This window comes from Salvelinus fontinalis, chromosome 6, assembly GCF_029448725.1.
Source record: "Salvelinus fontinalis isolate EN_2023a chromosome 6, ASM2944872v1, whole genome shotgun sequence".
NCBI lineage: Eukaryota > Metazoa > Chordata > Actinopteri > Salmoniformes > Salmonidae > Salvelinus > Salvelinus fontinalis.
The window spans coordinates 10,536,235-10,560,278 of NC_074670.1; the positions used below are offsets into that span (position 1 = coordinate 10,536,235).

At 42.7% G+C, this 24,044-nt stretch overlaps 2 protein-coding genes across 5 annotated transcripts; both read right to left on the bottom strand.

Moving 5' to 3' along the window:
• Nucleotides 1-3: 3 nt before the first annotated feature.
• On the bottom strand, nucleotides 4-21,353 carry LOC129857002 (gamma-aminobutyric acid type B receptor subunit 2-like). The gene is made up of 20 exons (XM_055924850.1): nucleotides 20,518-21,353; nucleotides 20,172-20,309; nucleotides 7,422-7,592; nucleotides 7,140-7,241; nucleotides 6,927-6,992; nucleotides 6,553-6,741; nucleotides 6,113-6,355; nucleotides 5,937-5,997; nucleotides 5,781-5,855; nucleotides 5,530-5,674; nucleotides 5,230-5,350; nucleotides 5,022-5,129; nucleotides 4,782-4,904; nucleotides 2,743-2,853; nucleotides 2,429-2,650; nucleotides 2,072-2,242; nucleotides 1,762-1,922; nucleotides 498-1,616; nucleotides 271-418; nucleotides 4-112 (listed from the first exon to the last, which is right to left on the bottom strand). The coding sequence occupies exons 1-18, from the start codon at nucleotides 20,761-20,763 to the stop codon at nucleotides 1,448-1,450; spliced, it is 2,622 nt and encodes an 873-aa protein (XP_055780825.1). The 5' UTR covers nucleotides 20,764-21,353; the 3' UTR covers nucleotides 4-112; nucleotides 271-418; nucleotides 498-1,447.
• A 93-nt stretch (nucleotides 21,354-21,446) lies between these two features.
• rpp25l (ribonuclease P/MRP 25 subunit-like) lies at nucleotides 21,447-23,417 on the bottom strand. Of its 4 annotated transcripts, none has more exons than XM_055924846.1 (2): nucleotides 23,126-23,417; nucleotides 21,447-22,467 (listed from the first exon to the last, which is right to left on the bottom strand). In XM_055924846.1, the coding sequence occupies exon 2, from the start codon at nucleotides 22,449-22,451 to the stop codon at nucleotides 21,738-21,740; it is 714 nt and encodes a 237-aa protein (XP_055780821.1). In that variant the 5' UTR covers nucleotides 22,452-22,467; nucleotides 23,126-23,417; the 3' UTR covers nucleotides 21,447-21,737. The 4 variants fall into 4 exon arrangements, with proteins under 4 accessions (XP_055780821.1, XP_055780822.1, XP_055780824.1 ...); XM_055924847.1 differs by having other exon boundaries at nucleotides 23,042-23,127; XM_055924849.1 differs by lacking the exon at nucleotides 23,126-23,417 and adding an exon at nucleotides 22,786-23,034.
• Nucleotides 23,418-24,044: the final 627 nt, after the last annotated feature.

Here is a 24,044-nt window from a genome sequence, read left to right on the forward strand (position 1 = left end):
TGCCTTCCAGTCTCGACTCATGTGGCGAGCAGCCACCACTACAGTCTGAGTGCTGATGCCAAATCCATCCCCTTTATGGACAAGCCACTGGGAGCCATCAGCCAAAGTCACTCTGGATCAACAACGAAGGATTAGATATAGTGGATAGTTTAGGCCATTTCTTAAATAATAAACATGATGTTGCTAGATATGCAGTAACAAACAACTGACTTTTGTGGGCTTATTTTATAAATATCATACGCATATCATACATAATATGATGTTACTCACCTGACTCCTGAGTGGCTGAGAAGCCCCACCTGAAAAGACATGCCTTCAAGGGGTCTCCTCATTCTGTCTGCTTCATACACCTTGGAGTTGTACAGCTTCCTCAGGTCGGACATTTTAGATAGGTCATAATTGTAGGATCCTCCACCACCTATGAGAAATGTTATAACACATGAACAACATATCACTATATTTATAGATATTTCTACAAAATAGTTGTTCAAACTTACCACCACTGAAAGAGGATTCCACATTTCCAACCAAAAGGGCCAGAAGAGCTGGCAGGATGAATGCGGTTCTGATGGAGAACATGGCAGGATCCTTTTTCCAAGGATGTTGTGGATACCTAATACACTTTGTGCAGTGAGATAGATTTACCTTTTTATAAACCCCAAGTTGAGACACTCCTCCCTTTTTTGTTATTGCAGCACATTCTCGTTAAATAGAAAGTACTGTCTGGCACACAACAGTGGATTGCAAAATAGTTGTAGCACCTTTTCTTATATATAGATATTTTTTTTTACAAATATGCACATTTAAAGGTTATACTCTCAAACCGATTATTCATCATCTTTGAAAGACTGATAACATGTTGTTTTTGCTTAGACATAGCCAAGAAGTTGTTTTCTCCAGGACAGGCAATGTTTGGAAAGACAATCAATGATTTATTTGACTGCTGTAAAGGGTTAACTTCTGCCTTGGAACACAGTTTAAAGTTCATTCCTGGGCTTTAGCAAACCAGGATTTCCCAGAGTGACAACATGACAGGGCAGTACCAGAGAGCAATACCACAGCACAGAGCAGTTACCAAGAGTGCAAATACAATCACTGCCAGTATCCTGCTGCAATACAGGATACTCCCATGTTGGGAAACAGGGGGAACGAACAGCATTTTTTATTGTTTTTCCATCAGGAGACCATTTCTATGAGTTGCACTGCAATCAATCAACTAAAAATCTATAAAGAAAGCAGCTATTGTAATTTACCACACAAAACTTGTCAGCACCACATGTATCTAGAACTTGTCTGGACGTGAACATGACTTCAGATGTGAATGACGCTATGGCAGTCAAGGTAAAGGAAGGTCATTTGACTTCCAGCTGCCAGTCGAACCAGAGGCAGTTCAATGAATATTGTAATTTTTCCAGCGTATTGTCACTCACTGTAGAGGGAAATACAGTCACAGCCCGGTGACCATGACCCGATGTGATGGTGGCATCTGTCTCTGTTGGGCACTGGGGACATCGGGACTTCTCAGAAGGCTGGAACAGCTGGCAGTCACTCCCCCAACGGCTGGCATGTAGGCGTGGTGAAGAATTGGCAGCTGCACGGAAAGTCTTCGTTGGACGCTGCAAAGGAAAACAAGTGAGTAGGACGTTTCCTTTCTAAATATATACAGTAGATATTTCTAGAAAAAATATACTTAAATATACACTGAGTGTACAAAACATTAGATACATCTTCCTAATATTGAGTTCCCCACCCCCCCCCTACTTTTCAGGTGAGTTGATGTCATCAAAGAGTTCCCTGTTCATCCTGGGCACATCCTCAGAGCACACCTGGGCTCTCAGTGTCACTTCATGGCCCTGTTGACTGGGAGGACTCAGTTCTTCCTCTAGTACTTGCATGGCGACATCCTCCAACTGGTCACCAATCTGCAAAGACCATTTCTTTGTTAATTCCCAAAGTTCCACCATCTGAAATGGCATTAATGATTATTAGCTCCACAACAGTTGGGTGTTCAACCTACAACGGTTAACGTTCTGTGAATTGTTTAGACTCAAGACAAGGGGTCAGAACTCACCTCTGTGATTCTCCTCCGGAGCTGCTGGTTTTCAGTCCGCAGGCTTTCAAGAGATCTGCCCTGATTGAGACTGCTAGAGGAACTGGAGGTCTCAGAATCCTCCTTGTTAAGATCACATTGTAACCAGCTAGTTGGATCCACTTGGTTGGGATTGTCTCGGATTTTTACAAGCTAGGATACAAGACAGAAGCATTCAATTATATTTTTCAAGACGAGTGTTTACATCCAACATCATCTACACCAATTTGTAAACAATATACACTGAGAAATGGAAGTAAAACGAGAACATTGAGATATTTGAACATGAGAGCTCAACATGTATACAAGAGGAGGTTTCAGAGATGTGGCAGGTGACACCTTGGGCAGGAACACCAGACACAGGGTGCAGGTACAGCAGGAGATGACCACCAAAGCCATGAAGAGCTGCACATTAGGGTTATACTGGGTCAGGAAGCACCCTGATGCTCCAATGATAGACATGATGGTCACGTGGTACATGCTCAGCCTTGTGTACTTGCTGTCATCGAGGAGATGGATATGTGCATGCCTTGTTCTCAAGGCCAGGAAACATCCAAGAAACTAAAGAAAATATGGAAAACCATCAGCTAGATTATCAGCTTTGTTTGAAAAGGATCCTGGGTGTTGAACATGGTTCTGGCTATTTCTCTCACCATTAGAAGCCCTTTGTAGCCATATACAATGGCGAGCCATTTAGTCATGTTTGTACTTTCACAGTGGTCCAGGAAGTGCCTTGTATTAACGTCTTCACCACCAGGATCAGTCTGAAACACCACAAAAAGGAAAGACTATTTGAATATTTACTACTACTCTACCACACGGTCGACTCCAGACCAGAGCCATTCACTACAACCACACGGTCGACTCCAGACCAGAGCCATTCACTACAACCACACGGTCGACTCCAGACCAGAGCCATTCACTACAACCACACGGTCGACTCCAGACCAGAGCCATTCACTACAACCACACGGTCGACTCCAGACCAGAGCCATTCACTACAACCACACGGTCGACTCCAGACCAGAGCCATTCACTACAACCACACGGTCGACTCCAGACCAGAGCCATTCACTACAACCACACGGTCAACTCCAGACCAGAGCCATTCACTACAACCACACGGTCGACTCCAGACCAGAGCCATTCACTACAACCACACGGTCGACTCCAGACCAGAGCCATTCACTACAACCACACGGTCGACTCCAGACCAGAGCCATTCACTACAACCACACGGTCGACTCCAGACCAGAGCCATTCACTACAACCACACGGTCGACTCCAGACCAGAGCCATTCACTACAACCACACGGTCGACTCCAGACCAGAGCCATTCACTACAACCACACGGTCGACTCCAGACCAGAGCCATTCACTACAACCACACGGTCAACTCCAGACCAGAGCCATTCACTACAACCACACGGTCGACTCCAGACCAGAGCCATTCACTACAACCACACGGTCGACTCCAGACCAGAGCCATTCACTACAACCACACGGTCGACTCCAGACCAGAGCCATTCACTACAGCCACACGGTCGACTCCAGACCAGAGCCATTCACTACAACCACACGGTCGACTCCAGACCAGAGCCATTTACTACAACCACACGGTCGACTCCAGACCAGAGCCATTCACTACAACCACACGGTCGACTCCAGACCAGAGCCATTCACTACAACCACACGGTCGACTCCAGACCAGAGCCATTTACTACAACCACACGGTCGACTCCAGACCAGAGCCATTTACTACAACCACACGGTCGACTCCAGACCAGAGCCATTCACTACAACCACACGGTCGACTCCAGACCAGAGCCATTCACTACAACCACACGGTCGACTCCAGACCAGAGCCATTCACTACAACCACACGGTCGACTCCAGACCAGAGCCATTCACTACAACCACACGGTCGACTCCAGACCAGAGCCATTCACTACAACCACACGGTCGACTCCAGACCAGAGGTCAACCCTACACACCATTTACTGTAATCTGTGGATGATCGACAGTAAAACCAGATAATCTCATTACTGTTAACAAAGCCCATGATAGTGTGCATTCCAACACATAGTGTACTGCGGTTGATCTTCAGCTTCGAACAGAGGAGATTCAACTCACAGGTGGTGAGATTTGCAGTGTAGTATGATGGTGTCTCAGGTCTAAAGAGGTTGGCCAATATGGATGGATATGTTGTGGAGGTGGGCAGAATGATTGGATAACCAGTTAACTAAATGTAATGATACTTCCTATGAGCCGCATACACATTTAGACACCTTTTAACTTAAAAGCATGTGTGCTGATGGTACTGAAGTACCACCTTGGCCGATACATGACCTGTCTGAGTGATTAACCCTCCGAGCTGAACTCTTCCACTGTTCGTCTAATAGGATCTGGATCTAACAATACATTTTATTTGCTCCTTTCAAGACTGCCAAGGACTGTTAAAGAGTAAGAAATAGAATACAATAGTAAATAAACATGCCATTACTAAGAGGACATTAGAAAAAAGGAGCATGACTGGCACAACAATACCGGGGGAAATTAACAACAAGCTCATCAAAAACGCTGTTAAAATTGAAAGGCTAACTTGAACAACGCCCGCATCCCCTACACAACAAAAGATAAGACTATAGAGCAAGACCAAGGTTAAAATAAGAACATGTAATTAAAGTGTTACCTCTAGGCTGAACTCTTCCACTGTTCGTCTGAGTGGATCCACCATCTGCCAGCAGGTTAACAGACACAGATCGATTAGCAGCATTCCCCCGACAATTATCCATAGTTGGTCATCCTTATTAATCTGAAGAAAGAACCGAGGGGGAGGATGAGTATTAAATACTACACAGGAGAGACGGCGATTAAGAGGCCTGTACTTTTTTGAGTTTCTTTAACTTGATCTTTTGAACTTTGAGTTTACCTTTTCAATGATCTCCTTATTTTTGACAATTGTCCAGAGCCTCCAAGTTTGTGCAAACAATGTCCCAAAAGTTGTGGTGTATCCTACAGAAAGAATCCATGTGCGAATCTGTGACAAGAGGAAAAACATTGAAACAATGTGCATCCCTTGAAACAAGGGGTTCCCTCATCACAAAAATGTTTAGATGTTTAAGCTCATGTGTACTGACAGGGCAAAGCGTAACAAACACAAGGGATCCATCCAGCCCATAGAGGAAGACGGAGGTACAGGCCAGCATCGTACCCAGGATAATGAGGTAGTTCATGGACGGACTGGACTTCTTCATGACCCTATGGGGAAAACTAAATATTGAGATCTTTTAACGGGCAGCCTTGTCTGAGCAGAGCATGTGAGTAAGAAAACTGGATAACAACGAAAGAGAACAACCTTGTGTTTCGATGAAAGCTACCTCAAAAAGTATCTAGTTCAATTACAAGCCAATACATGATGCTTGGAATAATGATCATACCAATGGTTGTGATGCTTGATGTGGAAGAAGAGGAAGGAGAGTGCTATGAGCATGGCCAGGCCAGTGGTGGATAACAAGATGATGTAGAGGGGAACACTGACATCCCATCGCTGGGACTGTGTCCGGTCTTTAGGCGGCTCCATGCCTATGAAAGTCACAAAAAAGTTTTTTGTTGTTGAAAATGTCATTTTTTTATGCTTGAAGTGTCATCAACTTTCTTAATGCCTCGTCCTAATAGTGTGGCCACCTACCTTGAAACTTGATTAAGTGGTTGATGAGTTCTAATTCTTCTGCATTATACTGGCCTATCTTAACCTCCCGGCCCTCTGTGGAAACACAAGCAGTTGATAAATATTTCACAAAGAATGTTCTTTAAATTCATGGAAATACACATCTGTAATGTTTACCTTGAAATTGGCTTAATTTAATAGTTCCCATGCGTTTACCATTTCTGAACAGAACTTGACCCTAAAAAAGAAACTCAATTTGACAACAAGATTTGTAAAGCACATCTTATCTTTAGTCTTTTGGAGCAATGATCTATCTAAAATGGAATGTTAACACAACAGTCATGCTAACTTACAGTTACACCCTCAAAGCAAATCTCCTTCATGGAATCCAGGACCATTTGTCCAATCTCCTTGTTGCTGACTGTGAAGTTCCGGTGGATGTCATATCTCTCTCTGTGTCTTACAGACTCAATGACCCTGGTCAATGCTTTCACCATCACCCAAACTCCATCATAGGCAAACCCATGGAACTTGCTGGCAACCAACCCTCTCTGCAGCAGCTCTCTGTTGTAAGTCTCGTCATACTCTTGTGGGGTCTAAACAGAAACACAAAGGTGCTCGTTTAACTTCTCTTAATGCTCTTGCATTACTTTTGCTACACTGCAAATACACCGTTTAATGTTTTCAACATTACGTCCAAATGTTTTGTTATAAACACAAGTTATCCATTGGAGAGAGCATGGTACAGTATCGACAGAATATGTTGTCCCTTGCTGAAAACCTCAGTACCTACCCTTCCTGAGATGCCTTTTATCTGTCTGTTACTGAGGTGTGTGAAGTCCACAGTGATGTAGCCTTCCATTGCGGTCAGCAGGTCGTTTGAAGCACAGTGGGAGGAGTTGGCTTCCTCCCACCAGCTCACCTGGTAACCGCCAGGGAGGATCCACTGATACCTCCCACCAAACATGTTCAGGCTGTAAGCCTAGAAGGTTATGTGGTAATTACAAAGACAAATGGTTATCATACAGATAATTCAAAAGTCATTGTATGATGAATGCACTGTTAAACTGCTATTAATCTTGGTCTCAAACAAGTGCTAATCATTAATGATGGCATTGTGTTGCATCGTATCAGATTTTAATGTAGGTTTTCTGGTTATGTACTCACACAGCAAAACACTTTGGAGGCTGAATTCTCGTCAAACAGCCCAATAATAATCCTTACATCCATATCCTGTCGAAAGGGACATGATACAAAACAAAGAAGAGGCAGAAGCTACAGATTGACACGTTGAGGATGCATCTGCAATTTTCTGAAATGATGCAATTCAGTGCCAAATTCTAACTTTGTAAGTAAAGATGATTTGGGCATATTACTCACCTTCAATATCTTTACATTGACACATGGGTCAGTGGACAGGCTTTCAGTTACAGCAACCATAACATCAGCATTGCTCAGTTGTTTAGCCAGATCACTCCTTATCTTTCAAGGACAGGACAATATAGACTTTAGAATTCATACATAAGACAGCATTGTTGTCAGCAGTCTTAATCGATAGGCTAATGCCTGATACCCTTGTATCCCTACTTGTAAATGGCGATAACAGCTACATTGAACACCAAACAGGCATGTGACTGAAAGCGTTACCAAGGTCAGTGGTACCTCTGAGATCCTCTGTACATCCTGGGTCAGCATCCCTACACGTCTCCACCTGTAGTTCTGTAGGATCTTCACAACAGCCTGATTGACTGTGTTGTCTGAGGTGACCATTCGGAAGAAGTTGGGATATTTTTTCTCATCATCTGAAACAGGCGTTGTTGCAGCGAAAGACAGCTGGAATATTGAATGTGCAATAATGTTAGGCTTGAAGAGCACTATATCATTATTTGAAGTACCAGCAATTGTGTGATTTGCATGTATGTCACCTATTAAATAACATGCTCTGTTGTGATAAACAATACAGTGTGATGTAAAATGGTTGCTTGGTGCCTACAATACAGTGTGATGTAAAATGGTTGCTCGGTGCCTACAATACAGTGTGATGTAAAATGGTTGCTCAGTGCCTAAAATACAGTGTGATGTCAAATGGTTGCTCAGTGCTTACAATACAGTGTGATGTAAAATGGTTACTTGGTGCCTACAATACAGTGTGATGTAAAATGGTTGCTCAGTGCCTACAATACAGTGTGATGTAAAATGGTTGCTCAGTGCCTAAAATACAGTGTGATGTAAAATGGTTGCTTGGTGCGATGTAAAATGGTTGCTCAGTGCCTAAAATACAGTGTGATGTCAAATGGTTGCTCAGTGCTTACAATACAGTGTGATGTAAAATGGTTACTTGGTGCCTACAATACAGTGTGATGTAAAATGGTTGCTCAGTGCCTACAATACAGTGTGATGTAAAATGGTTACTTGGTGCCTACAATACAGTGTGATGTAAAATGGTTGCTCAGTGCCTACAATACAGTGTGATGTAAAATGGCTACTTGGTGCCTACAATACAGTGTGATGTAAAATGGTTGCTCAGTGCCTAAAATACAGTGTGATGTAAAATGGTTGCTCAGTGCCTAAAATACAGTGTGATGTCAAATGGTTGCTCAGTGCTTACAATACAGTGTGATGTAAAATGGTTACTTGGTGCCTACAATACAGTGTGATGTAAAATGGTTGCTCAGTGCCTACAATACAGTGTGATGTAAAATGGTTGCTCAGTGCCTAAAATACAGTGTGATGTAAAATGGTTGCTTGGTGCGATGTAAAATGGTTGCTCAGTGCCTAAAATACAGTGTGATGTCAAATGGTTGCTCAGTGCTTACAATACAGTGTGATGTAAAATGGTTACTTGGTGCCTACAATACAGTGTGATGTAAAATGGTTGCTCAGTGCCTACAATACAGTGTGATGTAAAATGGTTACTTGGTGCCTACAATACAGTGTGATGTAAAATGGTTGCTCAGTGCCTACAATACAGTGTGATGTAAAATGGCTACTTGGTGCCTACAATACAGTGTGATGTAAAATGGTTGCTCAGTGCCTAAAATACAGTGTGATGTAAAATGGTTGCTTGGTGCGATGTAAAATGGTTGCTCAGTGCCTACAATACAGTGTGATGTAAAATGGTTGCTTGGTGCCTACAATACAGTGTGATGTAAAATGGTTGCTCGGTGCCTACAATACAGTGTGATGTAAAATGGTTGCTTGGTGCCTACAATACAGTGTGATGTAAAATGGTTGCTTGGTGCCTACAATACAGTGTGAGGTAAAATGGTTGCTCAGTGCCTACAATACAGTGTGATGTAAAATGGTTGCTTAGTGCCTACAATACAGTGATGTAAAACGGTTGCTCGGTGCCTACAATACAGTGTGATGTAAAATGGTTGCTCGGTGCCTACAATACAGTGTGATGTAAAATGGTTGCTTGGTGCCTACAATACAGTGTGATGTAAAACGGTTGCTCGGTGCCTACAATACAGTGTGATGTAAAATGGTTGCTCAGTGCCTACAATACAGTGTGATGTAAAATGGTTGCTTGGTGCTTACAATACAGTGATGTAAAATGGTTTCTTGGTGCTTACAATACAGTGTGATGTAAAATGGTTGCTCGGTACCTACAATACAGTGTGATGTAAAATGGTTGCTTGGTGCCTACAATACAGTGTGATGTAAAATGGTTGCTCGGTGCCTACAATACAGTGTGATGTAAAATGGTTGCTTAGAGCCTACAATACAGTGTGATGTAAAATGGTTGCTCAGTGCCTACAATACAGTGATGTAAAAAGGTTGCTCGGTGCCTACAATACAGTGTGATGTAAAATGGTTGCTCGGTGCCTACAATACAGTGTGATGTAAAACGGTTGCTTCGTGCCTACAATACAGTGATGTAAAATGGTTGCTTCGTGCTTACAATACAGTGTGATGTAAAACGGTTGCTTGGTGCTTACAATACAGTGTGATGTAAAACGGTTGCTTGGTGCTTACAATACAGTGTGATGTAAAACGGTTGCTCGGTGCCTACAATACAGTGTGATGTAAAATGGTTGCTCAGTGCCTACAATACAGTGTGATGTAAAATGTTTGCTTAGTGCCTACAATACAGTGATGTAAAATGGTTGCTCGGTGCCTACAATACAGTGTGATGTAAAACGGTTGCTCGGTGCCTACAATACAGTGTGGTGTAAAATGGTTGCTCAGTGCCTACAATACAGTGTGATGTAAAATGGTTGATTGGTGCCTACAATACAGTGTGGTGTAAAATGGTTGATTGGTGCCTACAATACAGTGTGGTGTAAAATGGTTGCTTGGTGCGATGTAAAATGGTTGCTCAGTGCCTACAATACAGTGTGGTGTAAAATGGTTGCTTGGTGCCTACAATACAGTGTGATGTAAAACGGTTGCTCGGTGCCTACAATACAGTGCGATGTAAAATGGTTGCTTGGTGCCTACAATACAGTGTGATGTAAAATGGTTGATTGGTGCCTACAATACAGTGTGGTGTAAAATGGTTGCTTGGTGCGATGTAAAATGGTTGCTTGGTGCCTACAATACAGTGTGATGTAAAATGGTTGCTTGGTGCCTACAATACAGTGTGATGTAAAACGGTTGCTCGGTGCCTACAATACAGTGTGGTGTGAAATGGTTGCTCAGTGCCTACAATACAGTGTGATGTAAAACGGTTGCTTGGTGCGATGTAAAATGGTTGCTCAGTGCCTACAATACAGTGTGGTGTAAAATGGTTGCTTGGTGCCTACAATACAGTGTGATGTAAAATGGTTGCTTGGTGCGATGTAAAACGGTTGCTTGGTGCCTACAATACAGTGTGATGTAAAATGGTTGCTCAGTGCCTGCAATACAGTGTGGTGTAAAATGGTTGCCCAGTGCCTACAATACAGTGTGGTGTAAAATGGTTGCTCAGTGCTTACAATACAGTGTGATGTAAAATGGTTACTTGGTGCCTACAATACAGTGTGATGTAAAATGGTTGCTCAGTGCCTACAATACAGTGTGATGTAAAATGGTTGCTCAGTGCCTAAAATACAGTGTGATGTAAAATGGTTGCTTGGTGCGATGTAAAATGGTTGCTCAGTGCCTAAAATACAGTGTGATGTCAAATGGTTGCTCAGTGCTTACAATACAGTGTGATGTAAAATGGTTACTTGGTGCCTACAATACAGTGTGATGTAAAATGGTTGCTCAGTGCCTACAATACAGTGTGATGTAAAATGGTTACTTGGTGCCTACAATACAGTGTGATGTAAAATGGTTGCTCAGTGCCTACAATACAGTGTGATGTAAAATGGCTACTTGGTGCCTACAATACAGTGTGATGTAAAATGGTTGCTCAGTGCCTAAAATACAGTGTGATGTAAAATGGTTGCTTGGTGCGATGTAAAATGGTTGCTCAGTGCCTACAATACAGTGTGATGTAAAATGGTTGCTTGGTGCCTACAATACAGTGTGATGTAAAATGGTTGCTCGGTGCCTACAATACAGTGTGATGTAAAATGGTTGCTTGGTGCCTACAATACAGTGTGATGTAAAATGGTTGCTTGGTGCCTACAATACAGTGTGAGGTAAAATGGTTGCTCAGTGCCTACAATACAGTGTGATGTAAAATGGTTGCTTAGTGCCTACAATACAGTGATGTAAAACGGTTGCTCGGTGCCTACAATACAGTGTGATGTAAAATGGTTGCTCGGTGCCTACAATACAGTGTGATGTAAAATGGTTGCTTGGTGCCTACAATACAGTGTGATGTAAAATGGTTGCTCGGTGCCTACAATACAGTGTGATGTAAAATGGTTGCTTAGAGCCTACAATACAGTGTGATGTAAAATGGTTGCTCAGTGCCTACAATACAGTGATGTAAAAAGGTTGCTCGGTGCCTACAATACAGTGTGATGTAAAATGGTTGCTCGGTGCCTACAATACAGTGTGATGTAAAACGGTTGCTTCGTGCCTACAATACAGTGATGTAAAATGGTTGCTTCGTGCTTACAATACAGTGTGATGTAAAACGGTTGCTTGGTGCTTACAATACAGTGTGATGTAAAACGGTTGCTTGGTGCTTACAATACAGTGTGATGTAAAACGGTTGCTCGGTGCCTACAATACAGTGTGATGTAAAATGGTTGCTCAGTGCCTACAATACAGTGTGATGTAAAATGTTTGCTTAGTGCCTACAATACAGTGATGTAAAATGGTTGCTCGGTGCCTACAATACAGTGTGATGTAAAACGGTTGCTCGGTGCCTACAATACAGTGTGATGTAAAATGGTTGCTCAGTGCCTACAATACAGTGTGATGTAAAATGGTTGATTGGTGCCTACAATACAGTGTGGTGTAAAACGGTTGCTTGGTGCGATGTAAAATGGTTGCTCAGTGCCTACAATACAGTGTGGTGTAAAATGGTTGCTTGGTGCCTACAATACAGTGTGATGTAAAATGGCTACTTGGTGCCTACAATACAGTGTGATGTAAAATGGTTGCTCAGTGCCTAAAATACAGTGTGATGTAAAATGGTTGCTTGGTGCGATGTAAAATGGTTGCTCAGTGCCTACAATACAGTGTGATGTAAAATGGTTGCTTGGTGCCTACAATACAGTGTGATGTAAAATGGTTGCTCGGTGCCTACAATACAGTGTGATGTAAAATGGTTGCTTGGTGCCTACAATACAGTGTGATGTAAAATGGTTGCTTGGTGCCTACAATACAGTGTGAGGTAAAATGGTTGCTCAGTGCCTACAATACAGTGTGATGTAAAATGGTTGCTTAGTGCCTACAATACAGTGATGTAAAACGGTTGCTCGGTGCCTACAATACAGTGTGATGTAAAATGGTTGCTCGGTGCCTACAATACAGTGTGATGTAAAATGGTTGCTTGGTGCCTACAATACAGTGTGATGTAAAATGGTTGCTCGGTGCCTACAATACAGTGTGATGTAAAATGGTTGCTTAGAGCCTACAATACAGTGTGATGTAAAATGGTTGCTCAGTGCCTACAATACAGTGATGTAAAAAGGTTGCTCGGTGCCTACAATACAGTGTGATGTAAAATGGTTGCTCGGTGCCTACAATACAGTGTGATGTAAAACAGTTGCTTCGTGCCTACAATACAGTGATGTAAAATGGTTGCTTCGTGCTTACAATACAGTGTGATGTAAAACGGTTGCTTGGTGCTTACAATACAGTGTGATGTAAAACGGTTGCTTGGTGCTTACAATACAGTGTGATGTAAAACGGTTGCTCGGTGCCTACAATACAGTGTGATGTAAAATGGTTGCTCAGTGCCTACAATACAGTGTGATGTAAAATGTTTGCTTAGTGCCTACAATACAGTGATGTAAAATGGTTGCTCGGTGCCTACAATACAGTGTGATGTAAAACGGTTGCTCGGTGCCTACAATACAGTGTGATGTAAAATGGTTGCTCAGTGCCTACAATACAGTGTGATGTAAAATGGTTGATTGGTGCCTACAATACAGTGTGGTGTAAAACGGTTGCTTGGTGCGATGTAAAATGGTTGCTCAGTGCCTACAATACAGTGTGGTGTAAAATGGTTGCTTGGTGCCTACAATACAGTGTGATGTAAAATGGTTGCTTGGTGCGATGTAAAACGGTTGCTTGGTGCCTACAATACAGTGTGATGTAAAATGGTTGCTCAGTGCCTGCAATACAGTGTGGTGTAAAATGGTTGCTCAGTGCCTACAATACAGTGTGGTGTAAAATGGTTGCTTGGTGCGATGTAAAATGGTTGCTCAGTGCCTACAATACAGTGTGGTGTAAAATGGTTGCTCAGTGCCTACAATACAGTGCGATGTAAAATGGTTGCTTGGTGCCTACAATACAGTGTGATGTAAAATGGTTGATTGGTGCCTACAATACAGTGTGGTGTAAAATGGTTGCTTGGTGCGATGTAAAATGGTTGCTTGGTGCCTACAATACAGTGCGATGTAAAATGGTTGCTCAGTGCCTACAATACAATGTGATGTAAAATGGTTGCTCAGTGCCTAAAATACAGTGTGATGTAAAATGGTTGCTTGGTGCGATGTAAAATGGTTGCTCAGTGCCTACAATACAGTGTGATGTAAAATGGTTGCTTGGTGCCTACAATACAGTGTGATGTAAAATGGTTGCTCGGTGCCTACAATACAGTGTGATGTAAAATGGTTGCTTGGTGCCTACAATACAGTGTGATGTAAAATGGTTGCTTGGTGCCTACAATACAGTGTGATGTAAAATGGTTGCTTGGTGCCTACAATACAGTGTGAGGTAAAATGGTTGCTCAGTGCCTACAATACAGTGTGATGTAAAATGGTTGCTTAGTGCCTACAATACAGTGATGTAAAACGGTTGCTCAGTGCCTACAATACAGTGTGATGTAAAATGGTTGCTCGGTGCCTACAATACAGTGTGATGTAAAATGGTTGCTTGGTGCCTACAATACAGTGTGATGTAAAATGGTTGCTTGGTGCCTACAATACAGTGTGATGTAAAATGGTTGCTCAGTGCCTACAATACAGTGTGATGTAAAATGGTTGCTTGGTGCTTACAATACAGTGATGTAAAATGGTTTCTTGGTGCTTACAATACAGTGTGATGTAAAATGGTTGCTCGGTACCTACAATACAGTGTGATGTAAAATGGTTGCTTGGTGCCTACAATACAGTGTGATGTAAAATGGTTGCTCGGTGCCTACAATACAGTGTGATGTAAAATGGTTGCTCAGAGCCTACAATACAGTGTGATGTAAAATGGTTGCTCAGTGCCTACAATACAGTGATGTAAAAAGGTTGCTCGGTGCCTACAATACAGTGTGATGTAAAATGGTTGCTCGGTGCCTACAATACAGTGTGATGTAAAACGGTTGCTTCGTGCCTACAATACAGTGATGTAAAATGGTTGCTTGGTGCTTACAATACAGTGTGATGTAAAACGGTTGCTTGGTGCTTACAATACAGTGTGATGTAAAACGGTTGCTTGGTGCTTACAATACAGTGTGATGTAAAACGGTTGCTCGGTGCCTACAATACAGTGTGATGTAAAATGGTTGCTCAGTGCCTACAATACAGTGTGATGTAAAATGTTTGCTTAGTGCCTACAATACAGTGATGTAAAATGGTTGCTCGGTGCCTACAATACAGTGTGATGTAAAACGGTTGCTCGGTGCCTACAATACAGTGTGGTGTAAAATGGTTGCTCAGTGCCTACAATACAGTGTGGTGTAAAATGGTTGCTTGGTGCGATGTAAAATGGTTGCTCAGTGCCTACAATACAGTGTGGTGTAAAATGGTTGCTTGGTGCCTACAATACAGTGTGATGTAAAACGGTTGCTCGGTGCCTACAATACAGTGCGATGTAAAATGGTTGCTTGGTGCCTACAATACAGTGTGATGAAAAATGGTTGATTGGTGCCTACAATACAGTGTGGTGTAAAATGGTTGCTTGGTGCGATGTAAAATGGTTGCTTGGTGCCTACAATACAGTGCGATGTAAAATGGTTGCTCAGTGCCTACAATACAGTGCGATGTAAAATGGTTGCTCAGTGCCTACAATACAGTGTGATGTAAAATGGTTGCTTGGTGCCTACAATACAGTGTGATGTAAAATGGTTGCTCGGTGCCTACAATACAGTGTGATGTAAAATGGTTGCTTGGTGCCTACAATACAGTGTGATGTAAAATGGTTGCTTGGTGCCTACAATACAGTGTGAGGTAAAATGGTTGCTCAGTGCCTACAATACAGTGTGATGTAAAATGGTTGCTTAGTGCCTACAATACAGTGATGTAAAACGGTTGCTCGGTGCCTACAATACAGTGTGATGTAAAATGGTTGCTCGGTGCCTACAATACAGTGTGATGTAAAATGGTTGCTTGGTGCCTACAATACAGTGTGATGTAAAATGGTTGCTCGGTGCCTACAATACAGTGTGATGTAAAATGGTTGCTTAGAGCCTACAATACAGTGTGATGTAAAATGGTTGCTCAGTGCCTACAATACAGTGATGTAAAAAGGTTGCTCGGTGCCTACAATACAGTGTGATGTAAAATGGTTGCTCGGTGCCTACAATACAGTGTGATGTAAAACGGTTGCTTCGTGCCTACAATACAGTGATGTAAAATGGTTGCTTCGTGCTTACAATACAGTGTGATGTAAAACGGTTGCTTGGTGCTTACAATACAGTGTGATGTAAAACGGTTGCTTGGTGCTTACAATACAGTGTGATGTAAAACGGTTGCTCGGTGCCTACAATACAGTGTGATGTAAAATGGTTGCTCAGTGCCTACAATACAGTGTGATGTAAAATGTTTGCTTAGTGCCTACAATACAGTGATGTAAAATGGTTGCTCGGTGCCTACAATACAGTGTGATGTAAAACGGTTGCTCGGTGCCTACAATACAGTGTGATGTAAAATGGTTGCTCAGTGCCTACAATACAGTGTGATGTAAAATGGTTGATTGGTGCCTACAATACAGTGTGGTGTAAAATGGTTGATTGGTGCCTACAATACAGTGTGGTGTAAAACGGTTGCTTGGTGCGATGTAAAATGGTTGCTCAGTGCCTACAATACAGTGTGGTGTAAAATGGTTGCTTGGTGCCTACAATACAGTGTGATGTAAAATGGTTGCTTGGTGCGATGTAAAACGGTTGCTTGGTGCCTACAATACAGTGTGATGTAAAATGGTTGCTCAGTGCCTGCAATACAGTGTGGTGTAAAATGGTTGCTCAGTGCCTACAATACAGTGTGGTGTAAAATGGTTGCTTGGTGCGATGTAAAATGGTTGCTCAGTGCCTACAATACAGTGTGGTGTAAAATGGTTGCTCAGTGCCTACAATACAGTGCGATGTAAAATGGTTGCTTGGTGCCTACAATACAGTGTGATGTAAAATGGTTGATTGGTGCCTACAATACAGTGTGGTGTAAAATGGTTGCTTGGTGCGATGTAAAATGGTTGCTTGGTGCCTACAATACAGTGCGATGTAAAATGGTTGCTCAGTGCCTACAATACAGTGTGATGTAAAATGGTTGCTTGGTGCCTACAATACAGTGCGATGTAAAATGGTTGCTTGGTGCCTACAATACAGTGTGATGTAAAATGGTTGCTCAGTGCCTACAATACAATGTGATGTAAAATGGTTGCTCAGTGCCTAAAATACAGTGTGATGTAAAATGGTTGCTTGGTGCGATGTAAAATGGTTGCTCAGTGCCTACAATACAGTGTGATGTAAAATGGTTGCTTGGTGCCTACAATACAGTGTGATGTAAAATGGTTGCTCGGTGCCTACAATACAGTGTGATGTAAAATGGTTGCTTGGTGCCTACAATACAGTGATATAAAACGGTTGCTCAGTGCCTACAATACAGTGTGATGTAAAATGGTTGCTCGGTGCCTACAATACAGTGTGATGTAAAATGGTTGCTTGGTGCCTACAATACAGTGTGATGTAAAATGGTTGCTTGGTGCCTACAATACAGTGTGATGTAAAATGGTTGCTCAGTGCCTACAATACAGTGTGATGTAAAATGGTTGCTTGGTGCTTACAATACAGTGATGTAAAATGGTTTCTTGGTGCTTACAATACAGTGTGATGTAAAATGGTTGCTCGGTACCTACAATACAGTGTGATGTAAAATGGTTGCTTGGTGCCTACAATACAGTGTGATGTAAAATGGTTGCTCGGTGCCTACAATACAGTGTGATGTAAAATGGTTGCTCAGAGCCTACAATACAGTGTGATGTAAAATGGTTGCTCAGTGCCTACAATACAGTGATGTAAAAAGGTTGCTCGGTGCCTACAATACAGTGTGATGTAAAATGGTTGCTCGGTGCCTACAATACAGTGTGATGTAAAACGGTTGCTTCGTGCCTACAATACAGTGATGTAAAATGGTTGCTTGGTGCTTACAATACAGTGTGATGTAAAACGGTTGCTTGGTGCTTACAATACAGTGTGATGTAAAACGGTTGCTTGGTGCTTACAATACAGTGTGATGTAAAACGGTTGCTCGGTGCCTACAATACAGTGTGATGTAAAATGGTTGCTCAGTGCCTACAATACAGTGTGATGTAAAATGTTTGCTTAGTGCCTACAATACAGTGATGTAAAATGGTTGCTCGGTGCCTACAATACAGTGTGATGTAAAACGGTTGCTCGGTGCCTACAATACAGTGTGGTGTAAAATGGTTGCTCAGTGCCTACAATACAGTGTGGTGTAAAATGGTTGCTTGGTGCGATGTAAAATGGTTGCTCAGTGCCTACAATACAGTGTGGTGTAAAATGGTTGCTTGGTGCCTACAATACAGTGTGATGTAAAACGGTTGCTCGGTGCCTACAATACAGTGCGATGTAAAATGGTTGCTTGGTGCCTACAATACAGTGTGATGTAAAATGGTTGATTGGTGCCTACAATACAGTGTGGTGTAAAATGGTTGCTTGGTGCGATGTAAAATGGTTGCTTGGTGCCTACAATACAGTGCGATGTAAAATGGTTGCTCAGTGCCTACAATACAGTGTGATGTAAAATGGTTGCTTGGTGCCTACAATACAGTGTGATGTAAAACGGTTGCTCGGTGCCTACAATACAGTGTGGTGTGAAATGGTTGCTCAGTGCCTACAATACAGTGTGATGTAAAACGGTTGCTTGGTGCGATGTAAAATGGTTGCTCAGTGCCTACAATACAGTGTGGTGTAAAATGGTTGCTTGGTGCCTACAATACAGTGTGATGTAAAATGGTTGCTTGGTGCGATGTAAAACGGTTGCTTGGTGCCTACAATACAGTGTGATGTAAAATGGTTGCTCAGTGCCTGCAATACAGTGTGGTGTAAAATGGTTGCTCAGTGCCTACAATACAGTGTGGTGTAAAATGGTTGCTTGGTGCGATGTAAAATGGTTGCTCAGTGCCTACAATACAGTGTGGTGTAAAATGGTTGCTCAGTGCCTACAATACAGTGCGATGTAAAATGGTTGCTTGGTGCCTACAATACAGTGTGATGTAAAATGATTGATTGGTGCCTACAATACAGTGTGGTGTAAAATGGTTGCTTGGTGCGATGTAAAATGGTTGCTTGGTGCCTACAATACAGTGCGATGTAAAATGGTTGCTCAGTGCCTACAATACAGTGTGATGTAAAATGGTTGCTTGGTGCCTACAATACAGTGCGATGTAAAATGGTTGCTTGGTGCCTACAATACAGTGTGATGTAAAATGGTTGCTCAGTGCCTACAATACAATGTGATGTAAAATGGTTGCTCAGTGCCTAAAATACAGTGTGATGTAAAATGGTTGCTTGGTGCGATGTAAAATGGTTGCTCAGTGCTTACAATACAGTGTGATGTAGAATGGTTGCTTGGTGCCTACAATACAGTGTGATCTAAAATGGTTGCTTGGTGCGATGTAAAATGGTTGCTCAGTGCTTACAATACAGTGTGATGTAAAATGGTTGCTTGGTGCCTACAATACAGTGTGATGTAAAACGGTTGCTCGGTGCCTACAATACAGTGTGATGTAAAATGGTTGCTCAGTGCCTACAATACAGTGTGATGTAAAATGGTTGCTCAGTGCCTACAATACAGTGATGTAAAACGGTTGCTCGGTGCCTACAATACAGTGTGATGTAAAACGGTTGCTCGGTGCCTACAATACAGTGTGATGTAAAACGGTTGCTCGGTGCCTACAATACAGTGATGTAAAATGGTTGCTTGGTGCTTACAAAACAGTGTGATGTAAAACGGTTGCTCGGTGCCTACAATACAGTGTGATGTAAAATGGTTGCTCAGTGCCTACAATACAGTGTGATGTAAAATGGTTGCTTGGTGCCTACAATACAGTGTGATGTAAAACGGTTGCTCGGTGCCTACAATACAGTGTGATGTAAAACGGTTGCTCGGTGCCTACAATACAGTGTGATGTAAAATGGTTGCTCAGTGCCTACAACACAGTGTGGTGTAAAATGGTTGCTTGGTGCCTACAATACAGTGTGATGTAAAATGGTTGCTCAGTGCCTACAATACAGTGTGATGTAAAATGGTTGCTCAGTGCCTACAATACAGTGCGATGTAAAATGGTTGCTTGATGCCTACAATACAGTGCGATGTAAAATGGTTGCTTGGTGCGATGTAAAATGGTTGCTCAGTGCCTACAATACAGTGCGATGTAAAATGGTTGCTCAGTGCCTACAATACAGTTTGATGTAAAATGGTTGCTTGGTGCGATGTAAAATGGTTGCTCAGTACCTACAATACAGTGTGATGTAAAACGGTTGCTCGGTGCCTACAATACAGTGTGATGTAAAACGGTTGCTCGGTGCCTACAATACAGTGTGATGTAAAATGGTTGCTCGGTGCCTACAATACAGTGTGATGTAAAATGGTTGCTCAGTGCCTACAATACAGTGTGATGTAAAAAAGATACCTGTACAAGGCTCCACCTCTGTAGTGATTCAGCAATGACGGATGTGACTGATGGACACACACCTCCAAAGATCATTAAGTATTTTGGCCCAAAGCATATGGCATCAAAGAAGGCTTTAAGTCCTTTGGCAATATTACACTAAAAGACAAAGAGAAAACGAAGAGTGAACTGTCCCACTCCATTCATCATCATTATGATTCCAAATGCACTGAACAGCTTTCATGTGCTTTTTTGCATTAAAATACACTACTTTTAACCTTGTTCTCCACATACAAAATGTACACCCCACTAACAGAGGCTTGTTGGTCCAAAAACACCCGTCCACTAACACACCAGCTAAAGTTACCTCTGAATCAATGACGTGAAAATTGATCTCATAGTTTCTTAGAGTCTGCTGCCTGCTCAGGTCGTCTAGAGCGAGCTGGACAGCCGGCAATACGGACGCCGTAAGGTTTCCCCGCCCTAGGTTGTCTGTCTGTGGCATGATCCACAAGACGGGCAGAGAGTGGCGAACCTGAGACAGAGAAGGAACAACGACCAACCACGAGAGAACCAGGATCTGTCCTGAGCTTGCCCGTCCACCGCCACTCATCCTTTCTTTTGTCCCTGTCACTTCCCAGTCTCCCCTCCACGGTGTATTTATCCTTCTGACTAGCACACCTCCTGTAATGGAGTCAGGTCCTAGTTAAGACCCCTTAATCCTCGTCTGTTCCAGCCAGGCCACACACCGCGGCTGCTCCCTCAAGAGAATCCACTGAAGAGGATAAAGGGATAAGGTGCTGGCAGTGACTGACTAGGTTACCGACATCTGCCACTCTTATCCCACTGCACACATTCAATGATTGCTATGCTCTGGTTTTATTCTGAAAGGGAGTTAACTTTTAATATAACTTTTCAATATTTTGACATTTACATGTAGGTTATTCCCCTGTGGCTTATGAAGAAATATAGCTCCACAATCAGACGTATAGGTTAGAGAAATGGTCTGTAATTGACAGCTGATGTTTTTACAGGGAAGGAACCCGTTCATTTTCAAGACTGCTCTAACCTTCAAACTCTGGCATCATTACATTATCACCACAAGATGGCAGTGTTGTTCAGCTTCTCAAGAGAGCTCAAGCAGAACATTCAATTAACTCCTTTCTCCAGCAATAACATTCATTAATTACCAGTACATTCATTTGAAAATAATAAGTGTTATTGTTCTGCATGTAGTTGCAGAACAAGCTATAATACATTTTCTATAAAAATCAAACATCAAAATGACCAGTGCAATCATGTACAGGCTACACTTTATTTACTTATGAGACAAAATAGTGAACTTAAATATAAGAGCACAAAAAAAAGAATCTGTCATAAAAACATTTCCACCCAAGTCAGAAGATTCTCAGGCTTGACCTATGAACTTAGGCACTCCCTCACATCCTCTCTCCCAAAAAGTGAGTCCTAACACAATAACGGAAAAGTTGGAAAGGTTGATATCTTGTGCACTCATCGGCCGATGGGGGACTGTCTTGTGATGTTCACAGGTTGGTCCAAAGGCCTCTTCCACACACAGATCACATCTCATTCCTGCCCTGCCAGCGCCCCCTTACCACGACTCTGGCCTTTTCCTGGCTCTCTGGATCGACCAGTCTGTCTGACAGGGCCTCCTGGTCCCTTCCCCCTGCCACCACCACCTCCCCTCTTCCTCCTGCCTCCATGCCTCTGTCCACCAGCCACCCCTGCATCCTCCTTGGCAGCCTGTGCCCACAGGGCATCAAAGTTCCCTGGAGCCTGGTATCCAGGCAGGCTGGCATCCAGGGGGTCTCTGGAGAGCAGTACCCAGATAGCGGGTATGTTCCTACTAACGTTGAGGCTGTCCAGGCCTGCCGCGGGCTCCAGGGGTTCCCACACCTCCAGGACAGTGCTGAAGAGCAGCCTGGTCTGCTGGTACAAGCCTTTCACACGGCGCTTCAGGATCTCCACACACGTGATGGCCTTGGAGACCCCCTTCCCCGTCCCAGTGAATACTATCTGCCGGCTAGGCATCTTTTCCGGTGCCTGGGAGCTTGGTGTTTCCTGGACCTCGGTGGTGCTACCCCCTTCTTCACTCTTAGGATGCCCCCCCTCGCCTTCCAGCGCCCTGGGCTTGACCTCCATGCAGCTCAGGGCGTAGCGCATGAGGTTGCGGATCTTGCTGCCATCCTTCACTCTAACCTCATTGGTGTCGCTGGAGAGGCCAGGGAATGGGCAGGGGCAGGGCTGTTCCACCGTCCGCGCCTTACTGTAGTTTTCCATGTCACCTGTACCTCATCTTTGTAGACAGACAGAGACACACGTACAGAATATTTGATCAACACGGTATTAGAACTAGCGTACAGTAGCCTCAGACTATTACATAATAATCTTGCTGCCATATCCCTTAATTCTATAGCTAAATACTCTGGCTGTAGCTGGCCAAGTGCCTCCTTAATAAAATACAACCACTGAATGTTTCGTTGAGATTCAATTGGCACATGTGCATTCGCGCCGAGTTAATATTTTAGAGCAAAAACAATGAGGAAACACTATGTGGTTGTATTTGATTACCGTTTAATAAAAAAGTTTGGATTTCAGCAAACAAAAAACGCACCCAACAACAGAGGACAAACATAGGTACACGATAAGGGTTTAATGAAGTATCGACTGCATAGCGACTCGAAGGAGACGGAGTTTCATTTAAAAAACTGAGATCTGTTTAAAAAACGTCGCTCAACTCCGTAGAGTTGATGTAGCCTAACGCTACTTGGCAAACTCTAGCTGTAACTAGCTACTTTTAGGTAGGTGGTGTGTCAGCCATGAAGAGCCATATGCTATCTAATTAAGATTAACTTCGTTATAAAACTCACGCATTTACAAAAACCCAGTCGTAAGCATCGCGTGTGTTCTTATCAGCCCGTTTAACACAGTCAAAGAAACAGTTTATGTCTTACCCGAAAACATAGGACATCCGTATGTCGCAAAAGGCTCTGATCGTATGACGTTCACCACTGCTGCAAAAAGCATTAAAGAACCCTGGTACATTCTGGGAATTGTAGTAGTTAAATATATGCAATCGCTTTACTTTTTAAAACACGACTGACTGGAAATAACAACAGAGTTTCTAAAACCCTACCTAAACCACCTTTAACATAACCACATTAGTAGGGTGGAAGTGTTTGAAGTATAATAAGTTGTCTCAGAGAAAATATATGTTTTTGTGGTTTGCTAGAGCAATTTCCTCGGGTTATCTATATTGCAGCAGGTTTCGTTAGCAAATGATAAGGGACACATGCCAAAGATGCCATAAGTGATCACGTGTGCCAGACACACCGTTTGTGTTTCTCAGCTAGAGCGTCATTAGGCTACGTCACATTGGTAGGTTTCGTTTTCGAATGTAGGTTACCAAATAGGGATTTTGTGTTGCAGATATGTGGTAGTGGAGTAGGGGCACGAGGGAACACACTTAATGTGTTGTGAAATCTTTTGTGAATGTTGTAAGAAATACCATTGTAAATAACACAAGCATATTGCTATTACATTGTTATAACTAACTTCTTTCTAAAAAACAGGGTTTCTCACAAGCAGAAACTGAGACACACACACACCAGAGACAGATGGCTGACACAGAACACTCATAAACACTGATAAGGCAGGAAAGGCCTTGAGCAAGAGTGCTTGGGTCTGTATTTCACGAGATAATGAGACACACACATAACCAAGGGCAAAAGGCTGACATAAACCTTTCATAAACACCGATTAGATAGGAACATCTGCGCACACACCCAAATCTCCTGTTTTAACTGAACATTGGTAACAAAGAACTTTTGATACAAGACTCAGAAGGATGACGCACAGCTCATCCGGACCAAT

What these genes read in the sequence shown, in the direction of transcription:
- LOC129857002 (XM_055924850.1), bottom strand. Translation starts at nt 20,763, where the DNA reads ATGAGTGGCGGTGGACGGGCAAGCTCAGGACAGATCCTGGTTCTCTCG. An exon ending in TTTGCTTTGAGGGTGTAACT is followed by an intron (nt 5,998 to 6,112) that starts GTAAGTTAGCAT and finishes TTTCTTTTTTAG; the next exon opens with GGTCAAGTTCTGTTCAGAAA. An exon ending in TGGAAGAGTTCAGCCTAGAG is followed by an intron (nt 2,854 to 4,781) that starts GTAACACTTTAA and finishes GTGGTGTTTCAG; the next exon opens with ACTGATCCTGGTGGTGAAGA.
- rpp25l (XM_055924846.1), bottom strand. Translation starts at nt 22,451, where the DNA reads ATGGAAAACTACAGTAAGGCGCGGACGGTGGAACAGCCCTGCCCCTGC.